Source organism: Hippopotamus amphibius, chromosome 9 (assembly GCF_030028045.1).
Source record: "Hippopotamus amphibius kiboko isolate mHipAmp2 chromosome 9, mHipAmp2.hap2, whole genome shotgun sequence".
NCBI lineage: Eukaryota > Metazoa > Chordata > Mammalia > Artiodactyla > Hippopotamidae > Hippopotamus > Hippopotamus amphibius.
Window position 1 is genome coordinate 27,676,616 of NC_080194.1, and position 22,133 is coordinate 27,698,748.

Consider the following 22,133-nt stretch of genomic DNA (forward strand, 5'->3'; position numbering starts at 1 on the left):
CTGACTTTGATGTCTCTCCCCTGCCCTATCCCCTCTCAGGCCTGCTTTGCCCCTGCCCCACCCCACAAAAAAGAAAAGAAAAGAAATAAACAAACACTAGAATAGAACCAGAAAGGCCTGTCAGGATATTCTATCTGGGCTCTGTGGTTTGCTTACTGGAAAGTCTGGATACTTGGGGTCCTGTGGGTTAGGTGCCTTCTTCCTGCTCTGTTCTTTGACCTGAGGCTCCCTTCCTGAACAGGCATCACTAGGAAATTGAGAAGGAAATGGGTTTGGGTGGGGGGTTTCTAGAGGTGAGGTAGGCAGAGAGAGCCCCTTCCTGACCGGATGTCTGAAGTCCTTCCCCCTGCCCTCCACCCCAGCAGTGAGGTTGCGATGGTCCCCCTTCCCTGGGTCATGGAGGGATGCTGGGCCAGTCACCCTGTGTGTTTAGGCCTCTGGACTCCCTTGGCTCTCTTAATACCGTTGCTAGAAGACCCCAGAGGGACAGTGGGGAAATAGGCGGCCTTAGGAGGTCCCGAGCAGGCATGTGAGGAAGCAGCTGTGGAGGGTGGGCAGCCGTCCTAACCTGATTCAGGACAGCATCCATGGAGGCTGTGCTGTACAGAGCAGCTGCAGGAGGCTCCTCCCCCTGGAATGTGGCTGGACTCCTTTACCTCTCACACCCCACCACCAACTTCCAAACAAAGACCCTGTGCTTTAATTCCTCATGGACATCCCCTGGGCCCTGGCACAGGTAGTGCTCAGATCTGTGGGCTGATACTTTACAGGACAGCCCTGGCTTATGGAATGGAGTGCTAAACGTCAAGATTTATGTGGGCTGTTCTTCGCTGTATACCTGCGCATGAGTTCATACAGCTAACTGTGGGCCTGTTCTTGGTTTCCTCCTTCCATCACTGCCCTGACCACCAGGCAGCATGCAAAACAGCATTGCTAGCCTGTCCCCCTTGTTGTGTGTACCAGAGTTACCACCTTTCCTGTCACAACTTTCACAGCCTGGGAAGTGACATAGGGCAAAGGAATCTAGTCGAGCAGCACCAGGTGTCAGAGCTGGAAGGGCTCCCTGCGTTCATCATCTCCAGCCCTTTCCCATTTTACAGACGAGAGGCCTGAGGCCCAGAGAGGGAAAGCCACCTGCTCGCTTCCCCCTTGCCTGGTATTGTTGTTTACCTTGAAGAAATTAAATGCCTGAAGTAGGATGCAGAGAAGACATCATGATGCAGGAGAAGAGTTTGGCTTCTGAACCTGTTTCCAGCAAGAATCCTGAGTCTTGAAATGTGTGGCCTTGGACAAATGACTTAACCCCTCTTAACGTCAGTTCCCTAAGATGATAATACCTTGCAGTGTTGAAATGACCATTAGTGGTGGTCATTTCAAGCATCTCAAGCTCACAGTGGTAGGTGTTCAGGAAAAGGTGATCATTGCTTTGAATAACAACCCCCAGTGGTTTGTTAATGGATATTGGTTGCCCTGAACTGTGAAAGCTGTGTATCTAAAAGGGAAAGCTTGATAGAGGTATTGTCAATCTCAGTGTAAGCTTCTTTTGAGAAGGGTCTAAGGAACGTAACCCAGACTCCACTGTAGGGCTCTGACCACCTGCTCCTGTGGCCAGGTACCTGGGAGTTAGACATAAATTCTCAGCCATAGCTCTGTCCAGGGCCTTGTTTCTTTGTTTTCCCACCAAAATATCTCCTCATGCTCAGGATCTTGTCATCCTACTCACGTATTTCAGAAGTCTCTCGACTCACAGAATTGCTAAATGGTGTGTTTCATGAATTAATAGATTCACAGAGCTAGAGAGGAGCATAAGGTCATCTTGGGGTTTATGTTTTTTTCCTTAGCAACATGTTGCCAAATGGTTTTTTAGCCCGGGCTTGAACATGTCCAAAAGGAGGCAGCCAGTCAGTCTGATGTTCAGAGGCCACTCTGACTGTGACATTGTTGACACTTGATTCCTTGAAAAATATGCCTCTCAGTGACTGCACCCACTGATCCTAGTTCTACCATCTTGGACCTCAGGGAACAAATCAAATTACTCTTCCTCATGATAGCCTTTCAGAGGAGACAACAACGGTCATGTGCCCTGAGTCTTCCCAGGCCATAAAACTCCGGTTCTTTTAGAGATGTGGCTTTGACCCTTCCCAGTCCTGGCTTCTCTCTCCTGGACATGCTCCAGCTTTCCACTCTGGTCTGTAGGTGTGGTTACCAGAAGTGAATACAATATTTGGATCAGTTCAAAATAGAACATTTTTTTTACTTTCTTTGTCTTAGACTCTGTACTACTATTAAGTGAGTTCCAAGGTCCTAGTGGCTTTGGGGCAGCTTTTCCACACTAACTGGGTTTGTGGTAAATCAACATCACTAAACTAATACAGGTTCTTTATTATTTCCTAGAGCTGCTGTAACAAGTTACTAAAACTTGGTGGCTTAAAACAACAGAAAGTTATCCTCTTACAGTTCTGGAGGCCAGACATCTGAAATCACAGCGTCTGCAGCCTTGGTTCCTTTTGGAGGCTCTGAGGGAGAATCCATTCCATGCCTCTCTCTTTGCTTCTGGTGGTTGCCGGCTGTTCTTGGCGTTCCTTGGCTTGTAGATGCATCGCTTTAGTCTTGGCCTCTGTTTTTACATGACCAGCTTTCCCTGTATGTGTTTTATACGCCACTTGAATCCAGACCAACTGCACTAGATTTCTATGCAAGGTCTTTTGACTGGACACACAAACATTCCCAGCTCTCTAAAATATATTTTTCATGTTAGTAGAAATTAGTCACTGAAAGATGGATTTTTTTTAAGGCAGGAAATTAATTTTAAAACAATGTGATGGTGATGTTTTTTGGTTTTTTTTTTTCTCCCATAATCCTTGTTTTCAGGAACCTATTGTTAACTTGTGGTTAGTAATAGCTGTGATCTTGAGCAATTTGCTAACCTTCCCTGACCTCAATTTCCTCATCTATAAAACAAAGCGATTGGATGAGGTGAGCTCTGTGTCATTTTCAGCTCTAAAATTCTTAATAGAGTGGTTTCTGGAAACCAAGGGTTACCCTGGGTGATGAAAGGTCTCACATTGTCTTAATAAACTGATTGAGAATTTACAGTTCTTGACTAAGAAGACAATCATTCATGAATCTGAAAATTTGAAAAAAACTGTCCTTCTGTTCACCTTTGACAGGATATAGAGTCTGAGCTTGACACACCCCCTCTCTCTTCTTCATTACTCATGTAGTGTGAGGCTCTACAGGATTTGCATCTAGTTGGCTCTTAAAATATTTCTTGCATGAATGAACGAATATACTTCTGTATCATTACTGGATGATAAGTAATGCAGTATCATTCAGGTCTGATCATCTAGTAATTGTGGGCCTTTTGAGATTCCTCCTGAGTGTACCTAGCAGAAGCGATTATTTTTATTTGTTTATATTCCAGTTGTATTGAGATATACTTGACATATAGCACTCTATAACTTTAAGGTGTACAGCATAATGATTTGACTTACCTACATCATGAAATGATTATCACAGTAAGCTTAGTGAACATTCATGATCTCATCTAGATACAAGTTAGAGAAATAGAAAAAAATTTGTAATGAAAACTCTCATGATTCATTCTCTTAACAACTTTCATATATAACAGACAGCAGTGCTAATTATATTTATCATGTTACACATTACATCTTTAGTACTTATTTATATTATAACTGAAGTGTGTAGTAACTTTTGACTCCCTTCATCTAGTTCCCCCTCCCCTACTCACCCACCCCTACCATTACCACCCCCACTCCCGCCTCTGGTAACCACAAATCTGATCTTTTTTTCTGTGGGTTTGTTTGTATATTTGTTTTTGTTTATTTTTGAAGTATAATCGACCTTCAATACTATGTTAGTTCCTGTTACACAACATAGTGATTTTTTTCTATACCTGTCAAAATGATCACCACAATAAGTGTAGCTGCATGTCACCGTGTAAAGGAATTACTTAGCTACTGACTGTATTCCCCACACTACATTTCACACCCATGACTCATTCATTTTGCAAGTGGGATTTTGTACTTCTTAATCTCCCTCACCTATTGCTTTCCTCCCCCCAACCCAGAAGCAATTATTTTGAAAAGATGGTGGCAATGTTTCAAAGCTGCTTTCTGGAGTAGCTTCCTTATCTGTGAGATGGGTGGCTGTGAGGGCTGGGCTCCAGTGCCTATGCTCTAAACCCCACAGGAGACTGCATTTTTCAGGCTGGGGGAGGTCTGTGATCTTGTTCCAGACAGCACCTGGTCGGATGCTTTTCTATTGCAGGAGCCCCCGCTTGCCTTCAGTGGCCCCGTGGGTATCTACACGGGGCTGCAGCCACTGGTGCCTCTCTTCTTTTGGATTCTTTAGGGACAGACTGTTGGCAGTGCCTCTCTGGATTTTTCACTCTGTGCAAGAAACAGTCTGCTGGCTGTCATGGGGTTCACTTTTTCAGGAGGGAAGGGTAAGGGCGAATCCACTTGCCATTATTTTTGGGAAGATTCTTCTAAGTTTTTTGGGAGAGGAAAATTTTTTGGCCTATTTTTGCCGTCTTCTTTTCGTTCTTACTGTTATGCAAGAAATCTTTATTCTTTAAAACAGATTTCCTTCCTAAAAGGAAGAGCTTCTCTAGAATCAGTGGTATTGGGACAGATAGAGGTTGCAAACTCAAATATCTGTAGAGGTTTAGCAGATAACAAAAAAGCAGACTGTGTGTATGCTCTCCAATTTATTTCAGGAATGCTCTGTCCACTCCATTTATCTTTTGTTTCCCTAATTCTGGTTGCGATATGGGTACGAAGAACTTTCTCTCCTGCAGGGAAATTAGAAGTGCAGGTGTGATGACAAATAGCACTAGGCGTACACCCTCAACATCGGGAAGCAGTAGGGAGTGGAGGGGACTGCTGTGAACTAGGAGGGCCATCCCACCTCTCATGGGGGCCCAGTGTTGCCACAGTTTGGGGTTTTCCAAGATGTGCTGGGTTTTTATATGAAAATTTCCTGTTGTTAAACTTGGGCTCAATTAAAAAAATCTGTGTGGTTCAAATAAAACAAATTTGGGGGACAAATTGGTTTGCAGGCAATCAATTTGAAGCCTCTTATACATGGTGGGGCAGATGGGCATATGCGATGGGCTCCTGGATCATCTCTTTCTATGGGTTAGTCTGGTCTAGTGGGGAGTCCTAGCGGAGCTGTGTGTGGAGGGGGCCACTTATGTTCATCCTTACCTGTGGATATGGAGGAATCAAAGATACGTAGCATAAAGAGCAAGTTATAGAATAATAATACAGTTTTATTCTGTTCATGTAAATTTTTTTCTAAAAAGATGTGTAAATTTTTACATGCGTAAAAATCTCATAAAGGCCCACCCCCCAAAAAAAACCCCACAAAAAACAAAGAATACACAAGAAACTGATAAAGGTGTTGCCTCTGAGATTGACACTGAATTCAAGGCAAGAAAGAGACCTTCTGCTCTTTAGTTTATACCCGTCTGTAACGCAGAATACAGTTGACCCTCTGTATCCGCAAATGCAGAGCCTGCAGATAAGGAGAGCTGACTGTACTATGCCATTTTATATAAGGCACCCGATCATCTGTGGATTTTGCTGTTGGGGAGGGTCCTAGAATCAATCTCCCACAGATGCCAAGGGGCGACTGTGCTTAATTTTTGTAAGGTAAGATGAAAAGAGCTGTTGGGAAGTATAATTGCCATATAAAGAGTGTAAGCCTTCAGTGCTGAAAGTACAAGGAAGGAAGAAGGCTGAGTGGTCTGGAGTGATCAGGAAGGACTACTGGTAAGAGAAGAGGCCTTGAGGGTTGGGTAGAATTCGTTAGGGAAGACTGTAGGAGCCAAAGCCCGGGGTGGGGGGAAAGATGGGGTGACTTGGGGACTAGTAAACGGTTAAATTTGGTAGGAGCTGAGGGTCTAGGAAAGTGGTGAGAGAGAAGGAGGCTTTAGCAGTGAGGAGCCACTGCGGGTGTGTACCAGGAGGTAATGGAACGGGAGCTGTGCTGCAGCATGATCGATCTGACAGCAAGGACGAAGGAGTTTGGAGGCAGGACTACAGGGTGGGAGCCTCTCATGTGACCTCTTCCGGCTCTCAGGTATCTGTCATTGATCCCTGGCAGGGTGTTGCCTGGTGAACGAGAGTGATAGCTATATACCTGGTGAATAAGCTCATGGCACTCCTCTTCTTCCACTCCCAGGAGTGTAGGCTTTGGAAGCTGGCCAGCTTTATGTGGTTCCTGTACCTCTGCTGCCAGTATGTCTCCCCAGACATTTTGGAGGTTCTGTGGAGCAACTGGCCATTGACGGAAGTGTAGTCGCTAAGAACAAGCCCATACTTTGGAGTCAGGCAGATATGGGCTTGAAGTCTGACTTTGTCACTTACTGGTTATGTGACCTTGGGGTGGCAATTGACCCCTTTGGGCCTCAGTATTCACATTTGCAAAATGGGGATAAAATGATTTACCTTCTAGGGTTATTATACCCAGCAGATTGACACTTAGCAAATAGGTGTGCCTTGCTGTACTTTTACAGTGTGGTACTCACTCTGATCTGTAGTTATATATATTTATATTATTTATTTTTAATATTATAAAATGCATATTGTATCTATTTGTGACCATATCAGTCTATTCTTTTGGACTGTAAGCTCCTGTTCAGTGGGAATAATAATGTTCTAATCACTGTTTTCCCCAAAACACTCAGTGCAGAACACATAATAGGGCTAAATAAATGTTGGATGAATGGAGTTTGTGCTCTTAAACCTACTCCAGACTTTACAAGCAGTTAACTTGTGATCCACTAGGGTGTATCTGTAGTTGAGGGCATATCTTTGTGGTTAAAACAAGTTTTGTCAGTTCAAGTGCCCTCGTTAGGATGATGTGTCAGGATGGCTTCATTCTTTCATTCTGCGGTGGCAGATCTGCTTTGTGGGGCTTGATGTTTATAAAATTTGGGAGGTCTTCTTTCAAAATATGTGCGATTGTAGAAAGCATGTACACACGTTGCTAGGCCCCTTTCTAGGGCCTTGGAAGGGACTTTTGAAAGTAAGGGGCACTAGTGCTTGAGATTCCTTAGTTTCACAGTAAATTGTCTCTGCATTTAAAGATTTATAGAATACTCCCTACAGGCAGTGGTGGGAGTGTGAAAGATATGGAAATTTCTAAAAGGGAAAAAATGATGGTAATGGATACAGGTTTTAGTAAAACTGTCATCCCAAGTAGACTCAGAACAAAACTCCCTGTATTTTTTTTCATTCAGCAAATATTTATTGAGCACCTGCTATGTGCCAGGCACTATGTAGGCTTTGGAACATAACTGTGAAAACACAAGTCCTTGTCATCTGCGTCATAACTTGTAGACCTACATAGACCAGTGAAGAGCCACAGTGTTGCTCTGAGACTGTGGTGATAAAGGCACTTTGATACTTCAGTTTTCCTTTCTAACCCCCTGCCCTTCTCCTTTCTAAGCATGCTCTGGGAGTGAGAGCGACATGGTTAAATTGATACGGAGAAGACGGTAGGCATCCCAAACAGTGATGAAAGAATCATAGATTGTTACCACTGGGAGTGAGTATGATGGCTTGTAACTGCTCAGCCTCTTCCCGACCTTGACCGTGAGAGATAGTGATAGTGGAGCCCTCATTTCTTCCCCAAAGGCTCTCTGCTTTGGGGCTGATTTCAGCCACAGTGTGGCAGAGCAGAGCTGAGTGAGCTTCATTCTCACTCCAGGGCTCACAGACGGAGGTGTTTCTTACGTCCTGCTACCAGAGGGACAGCCAACCCCCTGGCCACAAGCACATGAAGTGCCTGCCTTGCTGTTTACCCACATCCAGTGCTGCGCTTGGCCACAGTGGGGCGGTGACTCACAGCTGGAACGGTGTTCCTGCATCGTTGCCAGAGTTTGCGTGTGGGAAGGAAGGAGAATGAATGAGTAGGAGCAAGTGGCTGCCGGATTTGTAACACCTTGGGAGGCAGCTGCTCCAGAACCGAAATTGAAAGAGAGCAGGCGGGCTGGGAGCCTCCGCTTCACCTCTGCAGGCGACGGGGCCCTCCCTCCCTGTCCGACCTGAACTGGGGTTTTCATAAGGCCAAGGCTGGAGAGACACAGCATGGAGTTCGAGGAGAGAGTGAGTGTGTCTGCCGCCTTTCCCAGTGAGAACAGGAACTGGAGAGCAGGTTAGTCCTATACTGGTTTCTATACCAGGGTTCAGTTTGCCGCGACGTAATCTGATTCATGAATGTCAAGTAATGACTGATAGAAAGGGAGTTTTTGATGGGTTGATTGGGAGCGTCTGCAGTTTAAAAACAAAATCCAATTTAATTGGGAATAAAGAGGACAAAAGTCTCGTTAACTGCACCTCCCTGATGTCATTACAAAGGATATTCTGTTGGCAAATGAGACTGGGGAGGACAGCTGTTCTGTCTCCTTCCTTTGTGTTTTCACTTGTGTGCAGGGTTGTTACATTTCAGTCTGTGGCTCCAGCAGTAGTCTGAGATGAACCTCAGCATCTTAAGATGTTACAGCTGGAAGATCCCTAAAACATCACCTGGTCCAGCCGTCTCATTTTACATCTGAGGAAACTGACTTATTGAAGAGCGCTAAACAGAAGCATAAAACTGGGTGTTCTCTGAAATAGAAAATTTCTGTGAAGTTTTAAAACTTCTGTAGAGTGCATCCTTGGCTCAGCACAGCCTGCTGGGAAAGCTGTTTTTTCTTGGGCTGCTCTTTCTGAAACATGGGCCTCAATGCAGCGAGGGACAGAAGTGTGGCTGAAGGATGGTGCTTACTGATCTTAAGTTTAAACAGGAGGCTGGGTGTTTTCCCTTAACTCAAAGGGAGGAAAATGTGTTCTTGAGCCAGGCTAATAATACTGGAGCTTGCAACATAGAAAAAGACAAAATAACTCTATTAGAGTGGAGTTTTAGAGCTACCAAGAGAAAGATACGACAGGCACTGAAGGTTGAGTATGTGCCCTAGGCCAGGCTCCTTATCAGTACTCTTTATAACAATCTTGCAGGGTTGGAATTGTCTCCTCTTTTTAAAGATAAAGAAAGCAACACTTGGAAAGGTCATTAACTCTTTCAAGGTCGTGCACCACCTGTGTGCAGCAGAGCTGGGATTTGAACTGCAGCCTGTATGACTCTGAACAGCCTGGGGTTCATGCTTTGAAAGCCTCGTGTGGCCTCTTTCGGTGGAGAGTCTAACCCCCTCATTGGACAGATGAGGAAACTTAAGACCCAGAGAGGTTGTGTATTTGCTCAGGGGCATGAAACTAGTTGGTAGTAACAGAGCTGGTACCTCGGCTCCTATTACATTGCTTTTCTGCCACCTTCCTTTAAAAAAAAGTTAGAGGCGGGTGAAACAGGAGGGGAGAGGGCAGGGCACCACCTTTAAAAGAATGACATAGCCCGAGGACATGACAGCAATGATTAGGACCCCATAGGTCCACGATGGAGGACACGTCGACTTCCACTAGACCTTGAGCCTCAGTATGTGCTCACTGCAACACGTCAAGCTAAATGACACACACATGGGTACCATGACAGGTCCAAGGCCAGCCGAAAAGTGGGCGGGGCCCAGCTTCCGGAAATCCCCGCCCCTTCCCCACAACAGCTGGCGTGCTCCTCCCACACTTTACCCTGTGAAACTACCCACTCCTATAAAAGCTGAAAACCCCATACCCTGGTGCCGCTCTCACCTTCTGAGATGGCCCACGTTCTGTCTGTGGAGTGTTTCTCTCGAAATAAATCCGCTTCTTACCTATCACTTTGTCACTGGATTCTTTCTGTGATGAGACATCAAGAATCTGAGTTTCGTTAAGTCCTGAGACCAGGTGTGTGATCTCAGTTAAAAGAGAGTGGGTTCAAGTCCCAATCAGTGGTACACAGTCCCAAGGGGAGGCTATCTGGGTTTGAGTTCCTCTTTCAGTCAGGAGTTTGGCTTTAGTCTTTTCATGGTTATTGAAGTCCTGTGGAGCTACAATTAAAACTTTCTATTAACCAGCAATCCTAAGTATTGGAGCCCCATTTAGGGGCTTGGGGAGAAGAGAGGCTTGCAGTGTGGGTTACTGGGTCAGAAGAGGTAATTTATGAGATGAGTTGGCCACGGAATGGATCTGAAAACACTTGGAGAGCCTAATGAAATATAGAGCTTTTCAAATCATGCTGGAAGACTTCAGTCTGTTAAATTCAGTGTTTGGAAAGGAGAGACCTCCCTCTTGCAAGATGTGACAGCTTTCAGTTCACTCAGTTAATTTTGTGACTCCCTGAGCCCAGCTCTGCTGTGCCAGGCTCAGCCTCTTTTGGTACCTTTGGGCAAGGGGAGCAGGTACTGACTGCCTCTCTGGGTGGTGGGTCTGAGGTTTGGCTGGATTTCAGTGTCTTTGCCTTGCTGGGTGTGTGAGTCAAGGGTAGACACTGTGGGAAGTGGGGAAGGCCCTTTCTCGGTTTGCACCATGCTCCCCAGAACTGGTGTAGTCTCCCAGCCTGGGTGTAGCAACCTTTATCAGGGCCTGGGGGCCCCTGCCTCCCCCAGTCTCTCTGAGGCATGTGTGATACTTGGGCTGCTGAAATCAGAAAATGAGATGGGTTCTGCACAGCCTCTCCCTGTTTGTGCTCAGGCTTTTGAGATAAAGGAGTTCAAGTGCCTGCTCCGTGGTATTGCTGTTCTGTGCTGCAGTAGATACATGAGAAATCAGTGAATGAGTGCTTCCAGCCCTGCGGAAACTTAGGATCTTACTGGAGGTGGGGAGAAAAGGGGAGGAGAGCAAACACACATGAAATAGTAGAGAGGAATGTGAGTGTATAATCAGTCACCAAATTGTAGGTTTCACACCAAATACTCTCCCAGTTCACAGAGAGGAGATACAGGTGATGTTTGTATTATCCTCCTGTGTTTTTAATCACTCAGTAATTGCCTCTAGGGTGTTTGCATTCCATTCTTTGATTTCTGCTGAGTGTACCACCTCTCCTTTGCAGGGGGGTTGGGGGATTGCAGGGGAGGGTTAATTTCTCCAAATTATACTGTAACACAGTTGGGAGAGGGCCAAAGATGAAGCATTCTTAGCATGTTGGTGTCTGATGCTTCCATGCTCACTTAGTAAGAGCAGAAGCCACTGCCTTCTGATGGCTTATGGCCTTTTAAGTTCTTATCTCTTTGTGACCTGAGTCCAGACTTCTATAGGGTTAGGTAGCCTATTTGGAGGCATGGCCTCATTTTAAAGTAGGAGTCTCCTTAGTCATTATTTCTCATTCAGCACGTATAGCAGAACCAGACTCTGTTACAGGCCAATAGTAGCAGTAAAAAGACAGGCAAGGTCCTTGCTCTTTTGAAATACACTGTTAGTCAGGGATACTGATGATCATCAAACACAGACATAAGTAAGAAAAATAAGTAATAATTAAAATAGGATGATGTGATATCAGGTGACTAGGAGCCTACTTCAGTGGGTGGTTGGGAAGAGCTCTCAGATGATGGTAATTCTGCTGAGGTCTGAATGACGAGGTACCAGTTACGAGAGTACACGGGAAGGAGCATCCAGTACAAAGGTTGTTAAGTAGGAAAGAGCTTGGTGTTCAAGGAGCAGAAAGGAGACTGGTGTGTCCAGAGCAGGATGGGGAAGGAGGAGAGTGGTGCAAGAGGATGGAGCTAGGCAGGGGTCAGATCATCTAGGATCTTGTAAGCCAAGGTAAGGAGCTTGAATTTTACTCTCTGTGTGATGTAGAGCTGTTGTGGGGCTTAAAGGAGGAGTGTGTGTAATCTGACATTTTGAAGGATCCCTCAGGCTTTCGGTGAGAAGGATGGGTGTACAGAGGCCAGGGTGGAAGCAGGGAGAGCGGTTAAGTGGCTGTTAAGATGACTAGGGTGCTGGCTGTAGATATGGAGAGAAGTGTATGAATTCAGAGTGTGTTTTTTAGATGGAGGCAGCAGGACATGCTAATATATGATGTGGAGATTAAGGTAAAGGATTGGAGGATGACTTTTAAGTTGTTGGATAGCGATGCTGTTAATGGACATAGGGAAACCTGGAGGGAGGAGTATTGGATTTGGTGGAAGTGAGGGGAGGAGACTCATTTTATTTTTGCCCCTTACAATTTAGATGCCTATTAGTCATTGCCATTGTCAAGACACAGCCAGGTTCAACAGACATTGATTGAGTACCTTCCATGTGCCAGGCATTGTATGATGCCCTTTCGTATAGCCTCACAACAACCTTTTGGAAGGATGTTATTATTATTCCCTTTTTGTAAATTGAAGAACTAAGGCTCAGAGACCCGAGGTGGCTTGTTCTGGTTGGAACCCAGATCTTCTGATCCCAGGACTCTGGGTTGACTTGTTGCCCATGGTGGCTATTGAAGGAGGCTGGTTAGTACTGTGTTGATGGCACTCACTTGGACGGAGGATGGGGACCATACGTTGGCTCATCAAGGCCTGCTTCTCATGTTTCTGGAAGAGGGGCCTGTCAGAGTTATGTGGTGTGCAGCGAGCTGCTTGTCATTTTCAAAATAGTGCAAGCTCCAAAGACCACTTCAGTAACATCCTCAGTCTGCTTAGGAAATGCCACATGAATATCAGTGACACTTTGTACCAAATGAGAAATTTTGTGAGAGTGTTAAGAAAAATAAAAGTTTAAGTGTTGAGGGAACATAGAGATGTCGTTTTGACTCTTGGCTGCTGTCTCTTTGCTCTGCAGCCCAAATGGGAGCTGAAGGCAGGGAGGCAAATTCTTATGTCTTTGGAGTTTTGGTTATTAATTTGGGGACCTAACTAGGAGCATGATTAGGTTACCTGGAACCTTGGTTTTCTGGAGACGCTGGGATTTAGAACAAAGATAGTAAGTGCCTTAACAAGCCTGGAGGCACTGCTGACTGTGGCTTGAGGTCTGCAGGGTGACTCTTTTACAGTATTCTGGGAGCTGTGTTGAGGAGCCAGAAGGTCTAGAGTGGCAGCTGCTGCCCAGCATACCAATGAGAAGAGCCTTGATAGAGTCCCTCTGTGGGCTTCGAGGCCAGATACTTTCCTTACATTTTAAGCTGTTTCTTCTCCTCTTTATAGCAGGGGCCAGATAAGAGCTGCTGCTGACAGAGCAGATCTGTCACACTCTCAGCATACCAATACCACCTCTGTCAGAAAAGCAGATTTATCAGGCTGCTTCGACCTCCACTCTTTTTTTTTTTTAATAAATTTATTTATTTATTTTTTATTTATTTATTGGCTGCGTTGGGTCTTCGTTGCTGCACACGGGCTTTCTCTAGTTGCTGAGAGCGGGGGCTACTCTTCACTGTGGTGTGCAGGCTCCTCACTGTAGTGGCTTCTCTTGTGGAGCACGGACCCTAGGCGCGTGGGCTTCAATAATTGCGACGCATGGGCTCAGTAGTTGTGGTACACAGGCTTAGTTGCTCCGCGGCATGTGAAATATTCCCAGAGCAGGGCTCGAACTCGTGTCCCCTGCATTGGCAGGCAGATTCTTTTTTTTTTTTTTTTTTCTTCTTTATTTTATTTTATTTATTTATTTATTTATTTTTTGGGGGGTACACCAGGTTCAATCAACTGTTTTTATACACATATCCCCATATTCCCTCCCTTCCTTGACGCCCCCCCCCCTCGAGTCCCCCCCACCCTCCCTGCCCCAGTCCTCTAAGGCATCTTCCATCCTCGAGTTGGACTCCCTTTGTTATACAACAACTTCCCACTGATTATTTTACAGTTGGTAGTATATATATGTCTGTGCTACTCTCTCGCTTCGTCTCAGCTTCCCCTTCACCCCCCGCCCCCTCCCATACCTCGAGTTCTCCAGTCCATTCTCTGTATCTGCTTCCTTGTTCTTGTCACTGAGTTCATCAGTACCATTTTTAGATTCCGTATATGTGAGTTAGCATACAATATTTGTCCTTCTCTTTCTGACTTACTTCACTATGTATGACAGATTGTAGTTCTATCCACCTCATTACATATAGCTCCATCTCATCCCTTTTTATAGCTGAGTAATATTCCATTGTATATATATGCCACATCTTCTGTATCCATTCATCTGTTGATGGGCATTTCGGTTGCTTCCATGTCCTGGCTATTGTAAATAGTGCTGCAATAAACATTATGGTACAAGTTTCTTTTGGGATTATGGTTTTCTTTGGGTATATGCCCAGGAGTGGGATGACTGGATCATATGGTAGTTCTATTTGTAGTTTTTGAAGGAACCTCCAAATTGTTTTCCATAGTGGCTGTACCAACTTACAGTCCCACCAACAGTGCAGGAGAGTTCCCTTTTCTCCACACCCTCTCCAACATTTGTTGTTTCCAGACTTTGTGATGGTGGCCATTCTGATTGGTGTGAGATGATACCTCATTGTGGCTTTGACTTGCATTTCTCTGATGATGAGTGATGTTGAGCATCTTTTCATGTGTTTGTTGGCCATCTGTATGTCTTCTTTGGAGAAATGTCTATTTAGGTCTTCTGCCCATTTATGGATTGGGTTATTTGCTTTTTTGGTATGAAGCTGCATGAGCTGCTTGTATATTTTGGAGGTTAATCCTTTGTCCGTTGTTTCATAGGCAATTATTTTTTCCCATTCTGAGGGTTGCCTTTTAGTCTTGTTTATGGTTTCTTTTGCTGTGCAAAAGCTTTTAAGTTTCATGAGGTCCCATTCGTTGATTCTTGATTTTATTTCCATGATTCTAGGAGGTGGGTCAAAAAGGATGTTGCTTTGATGTATGTCAAAGAGTGTTCTGCCTATGTTTTCCTCTAGGAGTTTTATAGTGTCTGGCCTTACATGTAGGTCTTTAATGCATTTGGAGTTTATTTTTGTGTATGGTGTTAGGAAGTGTTCTAATTTCATTCTTTTACATGTTGCTGTCCAGTGTTCCCAGCACCACTTATTGAAGAGGCTGTCTTTTTTCCATTGTATACTCGTGCCTCCTTTGTCAAAGATAAGGTGCCCATATGTGTTTGGGCTTACTTCTGAGTTCTCTATTCTATTCCATTGATCTTCCTTTCTATTTTTGTGCCAGTACCATACTGTCTTGATCACTATGGTGGCAGGCAGATTCTTAACCACTGTGCCACCTAGGAAGTCCCCGACCTCCACTCTTGAGCACCATTCACATAACTCCAGGACTTCTTGCCATGCCAAAAAAAATAGCCGTGCTAAGTAAACTGGAACCTTGACGTTTAACCAACCAGAATCACTGTTCACATTATAGTAAAAATCTGTATGAATGGAAGAATTAATCTTGCAAAAACATTGCAAGAAACTGCAGGACTCATTTACATTTTGACTAGCCCCATCTGTGGCTGTAGGTGGGCTCTTCCTTCTACTAAGCTAAAATCAGTCTCCAGTTCTTCCTGGTCCTCACTGTGTTCTCCTGTCAACTCTCCTGTGTCGGCTGTCAGACTTCTTTAGGGCCTAACCCAACTTCTTCCTGCCCACGGCTTGTTAAGACATGCTTGTTTACATGGATGGTTACCCAGGGCCCGCCTTTGTGGGGATTGTCCTTCCCTGCCACCTTCCACCCGTGCTCCCTGGTCCTCTCACAGGTGAGACTGGCTGCCATTCAACCTGGAGGGCTGCTCCTGGGAGGAAGAGTGGGATCTGAGAGTAAAGGCTAGGTTGTGTTCTACCTCGTGCTGAGGTACTTTCTCAGTACTCTGAAATGCAACAGAAGCCCTTGTATGGAGGAGAGAGAGTTTCTGTGCTCCATTAAAACCAGCCACCTGGCTCCCCACCGGGCCATCTCTATCGCTGCTGGGGAGCAAGGTGGCAATTCAGGTTAAAGAACAGGTATTTCAAGGGATTTGTCTGTGCCTGCTAGCTGTGTCTTGAGACAGGGTGATAGGACATGAGATTCTTCATGGGTTTTAGAAAATCAAAAATCAGGAAATGGAGCAGTCTAGGGGCTTTTGAGCTGAGGCATCAAGGACAGCAGGTAAAGTCAAAGGACTCTGCAGTCTCCTAATGGGTATTGGGGTACAGCATTCAGCAGGCAGACTCCATTTGGTGAGGGTGAGCCTGGAGTGGTAGAAAGAGATCAGAAGAGTGGTGGTTGCAGCAACACAGGAGTTGACTGTTGTGGGCACATCATTTACCTTTTCTGGGCCTTTCCTCACTTGTGGCTTGATGTGATGAAACACAGTCTGCCCTGCTGGGTGTTCAGGAAGATTGAAGGAAACAGCCCAAGGACCTAACTCTTCTTCCTTTGCTCAAAAAATTCTGAACCAGAAACTCTGCCATTCGCAAACTGGACAAATTTGATCAGAAATTATCAAATTTTAAGACCTCAGTATTCAGGTGTCATTACTTTGATTCATCTCTTTTCTCAATGTATTGAATCCTCTTTTTTTTTTAAATTTAGTGATCCAATAACATCCCATAACCCGGATCTTCATTTTCTTATGATTAACATGGGAATAAAAGTATCTGTGCTGCCTACCTCAGTGGGTACTTGGGAGGGTTAAATACGGTAATGAATGTGACCACACTTAAAGCTTCATGTAAACACAGGAAGTAGTGGTGATGGTGCTGTGGTTGATAACTATTTTTGGCAAAAAGGGCAGCATCTATATTAAGGAAGAAAGGTTGGGAAGCTGCCTCTAGATCTAATCAAATAACAGCTCTATTTTTGTCCACTTTAAAAAACGTTCTTTCTTCTAATGTTAGAATGTGAAAATCATCGTAGTATCTACACCTTCCAGCTCAGGATTCATTGACCCAAGACTCTGGGCTTATTTAAGCCAGTACAAGTTGGGTGTGGGGAGCCCAGGAGTTGCTATTCAGGTTGTACAGTGTATGTGAAGTCATTGCTAGATGCTGCTCCAGGCACAGAGAAGATCTGCTCTTTGCCTGCATCTGCCAGAGATTCATCAGGCTGACCTTGTGATAGGACCAAAGGCTGTTTGGGGGCTACTGAGTGCCACACAGGTGTTGTCATTCAGAAATTTGGACCCAGGCATAAGGGGAAGGAAGGAGGTGGGGAGGGAGAGAGAGTAGCAGTAGATGTTGCTGTTTTCCAGTTGCCTTGTCTTTAGGAACTTCTGATCATGGCCAGGAAGCTGCCAGCCCCACAGACTCCTAAGGGAAGGGGACAGCAGGTTATACAAAGAGCATCGGCTTTAGAAATAGAAGACCTGGATTCGTGTTCCTGTCTTACCACTTATTGATGAAGTTATCTTTAGCAAGGCTCTTAACCTCTCTGAGCCATTTCCTCATTCATAAAACGGGTCAATGTTGTTAATAGTTAAGATGTATTAAGAAAAGGCTTTGCAGAGGTAATAGTGGATAGGAATTATTATTATTCCCATTATGAGCAGAGCATTTTTTTTTTCCAGGTAGAAATGAGGCAGGCTTAGGTTAGAGTGTTTTCAAATTTCCTCTGGATGAAGATGGCTAAAAGAAACTGGGTATAAATAAAGCCTAACCCACGAACACAATTCAAGGATTTCTGAGATAGCTGTTTAGGGGGCCTGCTTCTCATCCTTATCTAGACACTCATGCCTTAACTCTGCTTTTTTGGGAGGAGCAGTCTGCTGCCTGCCAGATGAGGTCATAGGATTCCAAGGGCTTTGTCTGAACCAGGAGCTGGGAATTTGGAGGCTGGCAGTAGGTGGGAGGGTTGAGAGGGTGCCGGGGGTGGTGAACGGTCACAGGGCTAGGGAGCAGCCTGGCCTGATGGCTCTGCCAGCTTCACATATGGCTTATTAGGATTCAGGCTGCTCAGACCTCAGTGCCAGCTTTACCCAGACACCAGAACGCAGGATGCTCTGACGGCCCCAGGGCAGAGTAAGACAAACTTTGTAGGCTTAGAGGTTTTTTTCTTTTTTAACCTTTATGCTATGCTCATTTAAACTTACTAACCTCTGGTGTGAGTCAGGGCTCAATTTGGAGATGGGGCTGATATCTTAACACTATCAAACTCAGATGATATATTGACTCTGACAATAAAAGCTTTTTAACCATCTGTATTAGGAGCCTTAAAAAATGACTAAATCAAGTACCTTTGATTTAGTAATTTTACTTCTGGGACTTTAACCCAAGTAAATAATTTGAATTGCAGAAAAAGCCCACATATGCAAAGATATATATATGGTTTTTTAAATATATTTTTAATATTTATTTATCTATTGGCTGCATTGGCTCTTCATTGCTGTACATGGGCTTTCTCTAGTTGTGGTGAATGGGGGCTACCTGTTGTGATGTGCAGGCTTCTCTTCTTGAAGAGCACGGGCTCTAGGCACACGGGCTTCAGTAGTTGCGGAGCACAGGCTCAGTAGTTGTGGCGCATGGGCTTAGTTGCTCCATGACATGTGGGATCTTCCCAGACCAGGGATCGAACCCGTCTCCTGCATTGGCAGGCAGATTCTTAACCACTATCCCACCAGGGAAGTCCCTGCAAAGATATATTGATTATAATAGTGGGGGTGGGGTAGGTGAAGCACCTAAGATGTCCAGCATTAGAAGAATGTAAATCTTTCTAGAATATAAGCACCACGGGATAAAGACTTTTTTGTTCACTCTATCTCCAGCACTAAGGTAGTACCTGACACACAAATAGCTAATAAACATTTTTTGAACAGTTATATGAAAAATATTTTACATCTATATGATAAGACTATTATACACCTATTTCAAATGAAGACGTCTTAATGACATAGGAAATTTTCTATGTTAATTGAATGTGAAAAAAGCAGGATACAGATTTCTAAATACAATAAAATCACAACTTTAAAAAAAAAAGCTAGGAAGGTATATCTCTTGGTGGTGAGATCATGGGTGGCTTTTTTTCTTTCTATATTTTCCATAATTTCTAAAATGACTGATTTTGTGATTTAGAAAAATATTTTAACATAAATCATATTCTTTAAAGAAAAAAAAAGAGGAGGTTAGGTTAGTTTATTCGTGGATCCGAGCAGCAGCCTCTAGAGCCAACTCCTCCCTTTCAAAGAACCAGGCAGCCTTTATGAATACACAAAACACCTACACACTTCGGTTGTGTCTGTCAACTCAGCGTGGAAGCTGATCCCTTCTCACTTCAAAAGGGTGATAGAAACTCCACAGTGTTGAAATTGTACAGGTCATGTTGCAGAGACATGCCCATACATTTATATCCCATCACTGAAGTGAAGACATTTTGTAGTAGGGAGAAGAATTTTAAGAAGATAGATTTTTCTGGGTGGGTGTTAATTCTTAGAATTCTTTCCCTGGTTCATGGGTTTTGGAAGCTGTTGAAAGTGCTGTCTGCTTTCCTTCATTCTTTTTTTCAGCACGTGCCGTCTTAAAGTAACTTTTCGCTGATGCTGAGTGAGTCAGTTTGTTGGAGTAAGCACTTCATGGACTGCCTGTCTAAGATACAGTGTTGTCTTGGAGGCAAGACTTGCCTGAAATTGAAATCCCCACGTCTTAGGTGGGCTTTGGCACCTAAGATGGAAGTTTTTGGCTTTTAAATGCAGCTGGGTTCTGATAAAGTGCCTCTTGGAGGCAAGGCCGGCAGTCTCAGCCTGGGAGGAGTCTGTGATGACCTGGGTCCTCAGACATTACTGACCTGTTGTTGTGTCTGTGAGCCTTTCCATTCACATGACTTCTCATTCATTATCCCTCTTTCTTTCTTTTTAGCCATAACCAGCAAACCACAGCATTCAGGCATCCTGTGAGTGGGCAGTTTTCTCCAGAAAATAGCGAATTTATTCTTCAAGAAGAGTAAGTACATTTGTATATTCTCCTTGGGAGCTTAAAGGCATTTGCTCAAAACAAAGCTTGTTGGACTGTTTTCTCTTTCAGACATAGGGGCTTGGAGTGGATTGTTTGATTCAAGGTGAAACTCGAGAATTTTTTTTTCAATCTCTAGACTTCTCTCAGCGGGTAGGTGTGGAACAGGGGAGACGATATGGCAATGTGCTGTGATAGGTATTGTCAGAGCCTCTTCAAAGCTCCCTTTCCCCTCAAGCATCACCTAACACACTAGCTGTGCTCTGAGAGGACCCACTCACTTGTTGTGAAAGTACCTTAAATACAGCCTCGGATCCAGCTGAACCAGCCTCTAAGGAAGCCTCATATCGGAGCCCAAAGCCAGGGCTTAGAAGAGGAGGGCTGGTGGCATCGATTGTCCCTGAACTTTTCTTCCTTTCTGCTTGCTTTTCCTAACACGGGAAATTTCTTGCCCCTTAGTCTCATTTCAGCAGGGCCTCTGGGGTGCTTGGAGGCAGGTTCTACCACCCAGGGCTTATCTGCTTAAAAATGCATGTACAGCCCACACATGCATTTTGGGGATGTGCTTGAAGGCAGAGAAATGTGTGCAAGTGTCTGTGTTCCCTTCTGATCATTTGAGACAGTTCTGTTTGAAGAAAACAGTTCTGTCTGAGAAACTGAGACATTGGCTTTAAGGGTCTTTTCCTTCTTTTTCTTATACACACACATGCACACACAAATTTTTTCTTTCTTTCTTTCTTTTTTTTTTTGGCAGCACTATGAAGCTTGTGGGATCTTAATTCCCCAACCAGGGATTGAACCGGTGCCCTCAGCAGTGAAATGAGAGTCCTAACCACTGGACCGCCAGAGAATTCCCAAGTGTTTTTTTTTTCCTTCAAATCATCTTTCTTCTGTTCAGTCACTTAGCTATGTTCAAATATAATCTTAAATTATCAGTATTTATATTTTTACAGCATTTCCCTCTCTCAGTACTTACACTTTTAAATGAATATGGAAAATTTCAAACACACAAAAGTAGAGAGATACAGTAATAAATCCAATATATTCATTACCCATCTTCCAACAGTTTCCAAAACATGGCTGATTTTATTTTATGTACCACCCCCCCATCCCTGAATTATTTTGAAGCAAATTCCAGACATATTTCATCTCAATAGTATTTTCAGCTTAGAATCATCATCCAACAGAACTTTTAACACTAGAAATATGTAATTATGATCTTACTGGCATTCCTTGTGTGTTTACTCTGTGCTGGGGATTTTATGTGCATGTCTCATTTAATACAATAATCCTGAGAGGTAGACCATCATCACCATTTAGAGACGAAGATACTGAGACCCAAAGAAGTCACATCACTTGCCCAAAGTTGCCTGGCTAGAAGTAGGAAAGCCAGGATGTCACCCCAGCTCAATCTCTTTGGTCAGGTCTAACCCTTGCCCTAGTCAGAAGCTGTTCGCTCAATTATTCTGGTGCTGGTGTCCCACAGGACATAACAGCCAGACTGTGGGGCTTGTCGGGTAGGTGTCTGTCTTTGAAGGCATTAATACTAATAGAGAAAGAATGAGTGCAAGGTAAAGACTGTCTTGTCTCCTACATCGAAAAAGAACTGCTGTGAGAAGACAAAGCCAGAATGTGGATTCTCCAAATTCCAGCTTGGAATGAGTTTGTTTATAGAATCCTGAAGGTCAGAAGCTCTTGGGAGGTCATTGAGTTCAGCCCCCTCCTTAGGCATCCTGGAGACACGGGCACCTGTCATTATTAAAGGTCTGGATGTAGAATCCATCAGAACACTTAGTTTGAGAAGTTACCAACTTTAGTAAGAGCTTCTGGTGAAATGCATACTTTCCATCACTAAACACTTCTGTCATGCACATCCTTTTCTTATTGTTAACAGAAGACTTTATCCCCTGATTACTTTTGAGAAGGTAGCCTCTTTATCCTACCAAAATATCTCTGCAGCTAATCTCAATTCCATCCAGTTCCCAAGGAAAAGATATTCCTTCTTTTGAAGGGTCACTTTTTCCCTCTAGATCCTATCTCCTGGCTTCATAAAAGGTGCTTGCTCGTTTCAGATGATGGGTACTACTGTATGGCCAAAAATTCCTTGAAGCAGACAGAATGTGCTTTAGGCATTGAGAGGAAGGGAGGATTCCTATGAACTGATGTGGTGATTGCTGCACTTATTCATTAAATACTTAGTAAGTGCCTACATGTGTCAGGGGCTGTGCCAGACTCTGTAGTTACAGCAGCAAACAAGACAGATGTGGTCCTGTCTATGAGGAGGGAAGATAATTAAACAAGAGATCACAAATGTGATAAATATTCAGGATAGAGGGAACATAGGGTTCAATGGGAGTTGATAAAATAAGGTTCTAACCTGGCTTAGGAATTGTGGAAGGCCTCTCCACAACTTGGTCAAAGACCAA

General features: G+C 44.2%; 1 protein-coding gene across 10 annotated transcripts in view; it reads left to right on the plus strand.

The window, feature by feature from the left end:
- PLEKHA7 (pleckstrin homology domain containing A7) overlaps nt 1-22,133 on the plus strand; it is a 208,820-nt gene that overhangs the window by 103,354 nt on the left and 83,333 nt on the right. For 9 of the 10 annotated variants that reach the window (XM_057750068.1, XM_057750073.1, XM_057750072.1 and 6 more), the window contains one exon: nt 19,615-19,698. In XM_057750068.1, the coding sequence (XP_057606051.1) occupies nt 19,615-19,698 (84 nt within the window). Of the gene's footprint in view, nt 1-7,925; nt 8,188-19,614; nt 19,699-22,133 lie in introns of those variants that run through there. The other variant, XM_057750077.1, reaches the window with a different exon arrangement.